At 50.5% G+C, this 10,060-nt stretch overlaps 1 protein-coding gene across 1 annotated transcript; it reads right to left on the bottom strand.

The window, feature by feature from the left end:
* Positions 1 to 8,504: 8,504 nt before the first annotated feature.
* Mocs3 (molybdenum cofactor synthesis 3) lies at positions 8,505 to 10,060 on the bottom strand. Its single transcript, XM_052184383.1, has one exon. The coding sequence runs from the start codon at positions 10,057 to 10,059 to the stop codon at positions 8,629 to 8,631; it is 1,431 nt and encodes a 476-aa protein (XP_052040343.1). The 5' UTR covers position 10,060; the 3' UTR covers positions 8,505 to 8,628.

The raw sequence follows: 10,060 nt of genomic DNA, 5'->3' as shown, positions 1-10,060 counted from the left end.
GTGCGGTGCTGGGAGACCCTCGGTTTTTGGGGCCTTACACTCTTAACTGCTGAACCATCTCTCCAGACCATTTTTACTTTTGTGAAACAGAGGCTTTGACTGGCCTGGATTTTGCCAATTAGACTAGGCCAGGGACTCATCTCCTACGCTTGGATTCCAAACACACACCATCACATCTGTCTTTTTCCTTTACCTTTGTTCTGGGAATTAACTCAGGCCCTTGTATTAGATAAGCACTTCACCAACTAAGCCATCACCACAATTCCATGTTTTGGGTCTTTGAGACAGTTTGATATTTATTCCAGGCTAGCCTGGGACGTGCAGCCATCTCCCTGCCTTTGTGGTAACAGGCATAGGCCCCGTACCTGGCTTTCTGCTGTTCTTCTTTAGTGAACTGACCTCAGGTCTAGGTTCTGCAAAGAGCCGGTTGTGGGAGCGTGGTTTTGCTTGGGCTTCTGCTCAAAGCGGGAGGAGGCTCCCTTGGATGGTGCCGTGGGCAGGGCCTTCTGCTCCATCCTTCCACCCTTTAGAGGCCCCAGGGGCTCTAAGATGCTGAGGCTGGTGTTCAGGGGAGCCAGCCTAGACTGCTTTTTTCCTCTGGCTGGCACCACGACCTCACACAGCTGGGACCAAACAGGATAATCAATTAGGGAAGATAAATCTAGAGTCTGTTGCTGTTGTCTTAGAACTCACAGGGGTGAGGGTCTTTGAGTTCAGCCTTTTATCCTTTTGGACTTCAATACAGTTACACTTTCAGTCACAAGGCAGTCTTTGGACATGAACTAGACCCAGGGACTATAATAAAGACTTTCTAGTGGAACCTGAATCTGCCGTTGGCTTTTCCTACCCAAATTTTTTGTCACATTCCCAGACCTCAAGTGAGCAACAACAAAATTCAATGTAAGCTGAGATGGGAAAAATAATGTCATGCTAATTTTCAAAACAGAAAACTGAGTAGCCTTGGTCTTAATTTGATGAGCACATACCTCTCCAGCCCAGGGCTGAGGGCATTACCTCAAGAGCTACAGGCAGCAGCAGCAAGGTCAAGCCTGTGAGCACACATGCTAATCCCGGTGCTTCAGAGCCTGAGGCAGCAGGGATTTTGCAAGTTTGAGGCCAGTCTGGGTTACAATGTGAGTTCCAGACCAGCCTGAGCTATGTAGGGTGACATTGTTTCAAAAAGCCAAAAACAAGTGTCTAGGGAAGTGGCTCAGTGGATAAAGTGCCTGTCATACAAGCAAGGGGACAGGAGTTCAGATCCCCAGATCCCTTGTAAGAAGCTGGCCTTGCCGCATTTCTCTATAACCCCAGAGCTGAGAAGGGGGAGGCAGGCAGATCCCTCGAGCTCACTGGCCGGTCAATCCAGCTAAGCCAAAGCAAGCTCAGGGTAGAAAGAGAAATTCTGTCTCAACAAGATGGAGGGTGCTGGAGGACTCCTGGCATGGCGTCTGCATGCACACGTGAAGAAAACACGCAAGTGCACACTATACACAGACAGCCATACACTACACAGAAAATCCCAGGGTGATGACACAGACTTTTAATCCCAGCACTTGGAAAGCAAAGCCAGGTGGTCTCTGTGAGTTTGAGGTCAGCCTGGTCTACATAGTGAGACCCTGCCTCAAAACAAATAGCAAATGCAAAATGGTGGCAGGGAGGGGACACTGGCAAATATTGGGGCTCAAGGAGCCAGGTCCAGGGCTAGTCTGAGTCACTTTCATCCTCAGAGTATCCACAGCTTTGACAGCTGTGCCTAATAGTTGAAAAAGAACCAAAGGACCCCTGTTCCTGACTCATCCTGTGCCCTTAGCTTGTTCCTTCCCTGTCCTAGTCCGCTTGAATTGTGAACTTGATACAACCTAGCGTCAGCCCAGAGGAAAGTCCCAGCTGGAGACCGGCTGTGAGAAGATGGCCCTGTGTACATGTCTCCTGGGAACCGACTTAACTGTTAACTAATGTAGGAGGGCGAGACTGTAGCTGCCAGCAGCTCCTGTAAACTGGGTCCCGGGAAGAGAAGCTGGGGATAGATGGGGGGCGGAGAAAAGAACGGAGGCCAGGACAACCCAACTGCTGATCGAGGCCCCAAGTTTAATGGAGGTCTGACAATTTAAGTGTTTGGGCGAGCCCCTCCCCCCAGACTCGGGGTGAGTTCTGGGGAAGTGGTCTGGCTGTTCCTTGGGTGTTGGCTCCACAGCTTGGGCAGCTGGGGGGATCACCTGCTTAATTCAGGAATCCACAGACCTGGAGGTCACCTTCACTCTGAGCCCTCCACCCTAGGTGGAGCAGGATCCTGACTAGCACAGGAGTCCCTGCTCAACAAAGGTTGGGAGAGGAAGTTCATCATGATCAATGGTGAGTTCCTAGCAAGTGGCATGACATCCCAGTATGGCTCTGTAACACAAGACCACTGTGGGCGGAACCATTCCCTAAGCAGGCGCTCCCAAGCTGTATGAGAATGGGACCACTGTGGGCGGAACCATTCCAAATTTAAGCAAAATTAACATGACACGTATTTTTCCCACCTCAGTTTACATTGAGTTTTGTTGTTACTCATTCGAGGTCTGGGAATGGGATTAAATAAAGTCAGGTAGGAAAAGCCAACGGCAGATTCAGCGCTCCCGAGCTGTGTGAGACAGCCAGATGAGCACATCAAGAAGCATCCCCCAGGGTTCGTTGTCCTTCTCTGGCTGTGAAGTGAATTCCTTGGCCAAAGGTAACGTAGTTTGAAATGGTAAGCAGGTCTGCCTCCAGGTCCCTGAAGACTTGTGCAACTTGTGGAGGGGCACCCCTGTGGGCTTCCTGTCAGGTTCCCTGAACCTCAGCAGAGACAATCGGGAGACACTTAGATAAAGTCACGTCTTAATTGTTTACCTTTACTTACCTATTTTAGGATTTATTTATTTAATGTCTGTGGGTATTCTGCCTGCACACCAGAAGACAGTATCTGATCCCATTAGACCACGGTTACAGATACTTGTGAGGTGCCATGTGGATGCTGGGAATTGAACTCAGGACCTCTTAAACTCAGGACCATGTCCTCAGCCTCATTATTTTCTTATGTGCATGTCTGTCTCTGTGTGTGTTTATGTGTAAGCATGCATGTGTGCATGTGTGCACACACTTGCACATGTGCAACTGCATGTTCATGCCACCATGCATGTATAGAAGTCAGAAGACAACTTGTGGGAGTCAGTTCTCTCCTTCCATCTTGTGGGTCCCAGAGACTGATCTCAGACTGTCAGAGTTAGTGAGACGCGCCTTTGCTTACTGAGCCATCTCACTAGCTCTAATTGTAATCCTTGGCAGGTTGACTGGCACATGCCTGTGTTGTCTAGCTGAAATAACAAGTAATCCAGTGATGTCTCTGACAATCCTGAGAAAGGGGAATCTTACAGTGACCCCAAGGCCCACTCCCAAGATTCTGGTCACTGGCTGGAGGCTGCCCAGGGACAGGACTTAGAAATCCCCAGTCTCGCCAGGTGGTGGCGGCGCACACCTGCAATCCTAGCACTCTGGGAGGCAGAGGCAGAGGCAGAGGCAGGCGGATTTCTGAGTTCGAGGCCAGCCTGGTCTACAGAGTGACTCCAGGACAGTCAGGGCTACACAAAGAAACCCTATGTCGAAAAAACAACAACAACAACAAAAAAAAAAACAAAAAAACAAAAAAAACAAAAACAAAAAAACAAACAACAACAAAAAAAGAAATCCACAGTCTCTGGACTCTGCTGTCAAGGTGGAGAGAGTGGTACTGGAGAAAGGTCTTGGTTTCAGGAAACTGTACCCTACTTCTCAAGACCCCCTGCAAGAAGGGCTGATGCTGCCAGCTCCACTTAGAGAAAGACAGTTGCACCTCCCTGTCTTTTTTTTTTTTTGTATTCTTCCCCTGTGGGAGGGGAGGGTTCAGCCCTCAGAGGCAGTGTCCTCTCTCTGGAGGCCTACATGCTGGGGTGACAGACGTAAGAGAAAGCGGGCCACAGCACTTTAGCAAGGCTGGTCAAGCTTAAGTGGGTACTAACCCCAAATCACATTAGAAGAGGAAATCTTCACCCTCACCTGCCTGGCCAAGTATCGTTTTTTACTTGGTTCCCAGCACCCATCCAGAAGTGACTCACACTGACCTCTAATCCTAGATCCAGGGATCCAATGCCTCTGGCCTCATAAGCAAAAGTCACATACACATAACTTAAAGAGATAAAACCAGAATTCCCCATCTTAGTATGGTCAACCTGTGCAGGTCGATCACAGTAGATATTGTGGAGCAAAGTGTGGGGTGTCACCAAACGGAACCCTTCCTCTCTTCCCACTCAATGTCAGTAGATACGCGCCCCCCCCCCCCAACTGTGATCGTCCTGTCTGCAGTATGCAGTTTGTGTTATATACTTTTGTGAAGTCACAGGTGCTATACACACAGGGCCTTGGCTGGGTTGAACATGTGGCCACAACATCACAAAATACTTCACATTGTTGGTGCAAGTTTGCGGTTATGAACCCCACACTGAACTCAGGTCGTCAGGCTTGGTGACAAGGAGCTAAGGTAAACATCTTTTATGTCACTTATTAGCTGCAAATTCTTAAGTGTTTGAGCAAGGACTCGGCAGTTGTGCTGCTGGTTTCTGTAGGCAGACATTTTTGGCAACCTACTTTTAATAAGGGTTTAACCTCTCCTCTAGCCCACCACCCAGCAGAGGTAGTGGAAGAGAAAAGTTATTAGGATCCGGGGGAAGTAGACCTGTTCAATAATAGTTCATTGGGGGGTGAGCTTGATCTTCCTTCTCAGCAGCTCAGTCCCGTAGCAAACACCAAATACAACTCGACAGCTGCAGACCAGTCCTCTAGGCAGGCAGACGCCACACACGAACCAGCAGCTACGGTCCAGTCCTTTCTGCAGGCAGACACCAGGCATGAACCAGCAGCTGTAGTGCAGTCCTGAAGGAACCACAAGGCTTGCCAACTGGCCGGAGGCGAGCTCATATTAGTGGCAAGTTGCTACAGGAGCCTCACGAGCAGTTCTTTGGCGAGTTTCTCTCAATGACTGCTTTACCACAAGTTGAGCTTAACCACGCTAAGTAAGGCAAACCAATGCATGTATGTCGTTAGTGAAGAATAACTAAGTGGAGTAAATCAAACCAATGCTCAGTGCTCATCTCCCACTGTCTGTGGGGTCATATTTACACTCTTCAACATGCGTCCTTCCAGTGTCCGCTCTATCCAAACATCCTTTACCCTGTGCCCCAGCAAACCATCATTGACATCATTAGCTTTCTAAAGAAACTAAGACGTTTCCACTTCAGGTTTCAATCCTGCACCTCAGTTTCAAGGACTCTTCTCTACTGCGGTAGTTGGGGCTCTGGGAGGGCATGGCGTGTGTCCCCTTAATAGCTTCTGTGTCCTGTTACTAGGGAATAGACGGTGGTGGAAACATTCAGAGAAGGTGCATCAAGGCCCTGAGCTGTGTCTGCTGAGGAAGAATAACCGGAGTCCAAAGACAAACGCAGCTATATGCATGGGCTGTGTGCCCAGGCTAAGAACATTCCCCCAAGGCCCGCCTGCCTGTGGATGAGCAGGTCTGTGGGCCTCTCATGTGGCCTGCCTTACACCATGGCGGCTAGATTGAGTGGCAGTCCCCAGATGTCCTGGCTGGCAGTGAGCTGATTTCTGTCCAGTTTGCTGCACATTAAGCCTGAGCCATTGGGCTGTTCGTCCATCTGTAAATCCCAGGGGTGGGGTGGTAATCTCAGGGTGTCATGAGCTATGGACAGCATAGGGCACTTAAAGTGGGGACCCAACAACCATTGAAGGGTCTTGGGAAGCGAGGTACACAGAGGAGTCTGTTAGCTGAGCATGACACAGCCCTTTCATCCCAACACTGGGAGGCTTTAAAGGCAGGCAGATCTCTGTGAGCTCATGGCCAACCTGGTCTACATATTAAGCTCCATGCCAGCCAGAGCTACACAGTGAGACCCTGTCTGGGCTCTCTACAGGTTCACAACCCATGCTACCTCCTTGGGGAAGGGAGAGGTTGGGGAGTGGGGACTCCTGAATCTCTGGCAGTTTTGTCTAAGGAGAGCTGCTGACCAGCATTTGCAACTTGTGAAAATGACTTTTTGTTTTGTCTTTCTACTTTTCAAGACAAGGTTTCTCTGTGTAAGCCTGGTTTTCCTGTAACTTTCTGTAGACCAGGCCGGCTTCCAACTCAGAGATTCACCTGCCTCTGCCTCCCTAGTGCTAGGATTAAAAGTATACCCCACCACCAGCTCAAAATGACATGATTTTAAAGGGTTCAGTGGAAGAGTGCTTGCCTTGATGCATAAAGCCCTAGGTTCAATACCCAGTGTGTGTGTGTGTGTGATCACAGGGCACTTGCGACTGGTGTGCTTTTCTGCACAGGCTTCAGTGTGATGTTGGCTGGATTGTCTCTAGAATGGAAGCACACACTAAGGGACATGTCCACACCAGCACTTGCCCATCCTTAAAAGTATCATCTCTGCTACAGACTGTCAACGTTCACGGTCCAACTACAGTGAAAAGCTACTTTCTTCCTTTTGTTATTTAAGGTTTTTAAAATTTTTTTTTATATATGTGTATGCCTGAATACAAGCACACACACACACGTGCATACATACATACACACACGTGCATACATACATACATACATAATCTCAATGCTTGCAAATTGGTGACTCTGGCCTGCAGAGGGCTTTGCCTAGCTACATTTTTATCATTTTTTAAAAAATTACCAGAGATACTACTACTTGAGCTACTTCGGTGATCTTTGCTTTTCTTAAGAAACACAAGCCTGGGGGACTAGAGATGGCTCAGTGGTTAAGAGCACTGACTGCTCTCCTGAAGGTCCTGAGTTCAAATCTCGCAACCACATGGTGGCTCACAACCATCTGTAATGAGACCTGATGCCCTCTTCTGGTGTGTCTGAGGACAGCTACAGTGTACTTATATCTAAGTGAAAAAGTGAGAGAAACAGAGCCTGGGCCCAGAGATGGCTTAGCACTGGCTGCTCTTTCAGGAGAATCAGGGTCTATTCCCAGCACCCTTTTGGCAATTGCACACTGTGCTATCTAGAGGAAGCAGGGTGGGCTGCCTGCCTGTTCATCCAACTGTTTTCTGGTACTAGAGATGAAGCCCAAGCTCCTCTGCCCGCTAGGCAACAGCTCTGCCACTGATACCCCCAGCTCCCTTTTTACTTTGTATTTTAATATGGGTCCCAATTAGTTGGCCAGGCTGACCTTGGACTCACTCTGTAGCTCACACATGCCTAAACTTGTGATCCTCCTGCCTCAGCCTCAAATAGCTGGGAAGACAGAGCTTCACTTGATCAAACTGTTTACTATGCAAATAAACATAAAAATACCTACATAAAAAATGCTAGAATAAAGTACACTGAATCAAAGAGAAAGACAAAGGGGCAGGAGCAAGAGGCTGGAACTTAGGACTAGGAGATTCCCAAGCAGGACCACAGCGTACAGTTAAACTACTGCTATGTATCAGCCAGAGCTTAGGCCAGCAGTTCTAACCTTCCTAAAGCAGCAACTCTTTAATACAGTTCCTCAAGTTATAGAGACCCCCAACAATGAAAGTTATTTTCAGAGCTACCTCATAGCTGTGATTTAGCTACTGTAATGAATTATAACTTAAATATGTTTCCAATTGTCTTAGGCAACCCCCGTGAAGGGGCCATTTGACCCCCAAGGGGTCTCAACCAAGAGGTTGAGAACCATTGGGATAGCCTAAGGCGAACACTGAAGCTACGGTCAAGGGAAACGCTAGCAGCCTCTGAGGGAAACTGACGGATACAGAGCAGCCTCTGAGGGAAGCTGACAGATACAGAGCAGCCTCTGAGGGAAGCTAACAGACAGAGCAGCTCCCTTTCTTTTGCTAAACTGTCAAGACTTCACTCTGAACTCACAACAGGTTCTACGAGGAGCAATTTCCAGATAATGGAAATGCTACCCATGTTAAGTATTTTTAAGGGGGTATAGCCTATCATTTGAAGAAGAATTAAGACTCAAATATCTTTTTTAATACTTTCTTTCTTAGATTTTAAAACTGTTTTGATTGCATGTATGTCTGTACACCAAGACCCTGCCCGGAGCTGGAGGAGTCTAGGAGACAGCATATGATCTCGTGGAACTGGAGTTACAGAGCCAACATGTGACTGCTGGGAGTCAAACCACGATGCCCCCCACCCAACCGGGGGTGGGTGGTTTTGCAGCAAGTGTTAAGCCATCTCTGCAACCTCCCAAAGAACACCTTAATTTAAAAATGGGATGAAAGTAAGTGATTAATTCAGTTAGGCTACTAAGATGTGGTAAAAGTTGCATCATTTTCAAGGATAAGATGGATGGCCCAGTGAGCGATTGATCCGACCAGGTGGGAAGCAAAAAATCCTGTCGTACCATATCACATGTTGAAGGTACTGCACATGTGTCCAAAACACAAGGCAGCCCTCGAGACAATGTTATCCTGTTTTCTCAAAAAGCCCCTTGGGGTAAAAAAAAAAGAGTTTATTTATTCAGAGACTGTGAATCCAGGCTCTTCCTACATTATTTTAAAAGTTTGAATAGATTCTTCAGGTATCACAACCGTCAGCCACACGAATCACATGCTGTCCCCTCAGTACCGTGGAAATGTCTCATCAATTTTGGCAGCCCAGGCCATGAGTCCTCCCGCAACATCCTGAACAGTTAAAGAGTCTAACTCTGGCACAGCCGTTAAGGACTGCAGGACCCTCACGGCTTTCTGAGAGTCGTTCCCCAGTTTACAAATCACATACACGGAGAGAGCAGCCCCTTCCTGCGAATCCTGCTTCCCTTTCCGGAGGGCAGCCCCTAACAGTTCCAGGCTGTCTGCATCCCTCCGTTCCAACTGATTCAAAGGGATGTGGAGAGAGTGCTGCAGACGACAAATGTCCACTTCTACTTGAGGCCGGACGTCCAGCAACACGTGGGGCACCCCGGAATCCAGAAGCCGCTTGTAGTCGGTCACAGAGATTCGCTCCTCGGGGCTCAGGAGCTTCAAGGCGCGGCACTTGTCTGTGGCCGACGAGCCACAGAAGGCCTCATAGTTCTGCAGGCAGGTCACAGTGGGCTGCTGACCGCACACGACGCAGTCGAGCCTGCGGCGTCGCAGCCGGATCCTGCGGAAGTGGCCCCCGAGGCCGTCGAAGAGCAGCATGCTCCCGCTGTAGGAGGTCCCGAGGCCCGCAGCGATCTTGAGCACCTCGAGCGCCTGCACGCAACCTAGGACGCCGGGCACCACGCCCAGCACGCCGCCGTCTGCACAGTTGGTCACCGTCTCGGCCGGGGGCGGCCGCGGGAACACGCAGCGGTAGCAGGGCCCGCCGTCGTGGTGGTAGACGGTCAGCTGGCCCTCGAAGCGCAGCGCACTGGCGGACACCAGCGGCCGGCCGGCCAGCACGCACGCGTCGTTCACCAGGTAGCGCGTGGGCACGTTGTCGGAGCAGTCGGCCACCACGTCGTAGCCCCGGACCAGGTCGAGCGCCCATGCCTCGCTGAGCGCACGCGCGTACGGCACGTACTCCACCGCCGAGTTGAGCCGGCGCAGCGCCGCGGCCGCCGACCAGACCTTGCCGCGGCCGGCCTGCGCCTCCCCGTGCAGCACCTGGCGAGCTAGATTGCTCGTCTCCACCACATCGTGGTCCACCAGACCCAGTCTGCCCACGCCAGCCGCCGCCAGATACTGAGCCAGCGGGCAGCCCAGCCCGCCGCAGCCCACCACCAGCACCGAAGCGGCGGCCAGGCGCAGCTGACCGCGCACGCCCAGCTCCGGCAGCAGCAGCTGGCGGCTGTAGCGTAGGATCTCTTCCCGCGACAGCGCGGCCCTGGGCGGCAGCGGCGATACTGAGCTGAGCGGACGCTCGGGCTCCGGCTCAGCTGCTAAGGCTGCGGCCAGCCTCCGCTTCAGCGACGCTAGCTCTTCCTCACGCCGGGCAATTTCATCCTGTAAGGCAGCTACGTCCTCCTGGGCAGCCATGACAGCCTCTTCCGGAAATATGGGAAGTGACTTCCGTTTCCGGTTGCCCATC

The sequence above is a fragment of the Apodemus sylvaticus genome, chromosome 5 (assembly GCF_947179515.1).
Source record: "Apodemus sylvaticus chromosome 5, mApoSyl1.1, whole genome shotgun sequence".
Classification (NCBI taxonomy): domain Eukaryota; kingdom Metazoa; phylum Chordata; class Mammalia; order Rodentia; family Muridae; genus Apodemus; species Apodemus sylvaticus.
This window is presented reverse-complemented; position numbering and strand designations above follow the sequence as displayed.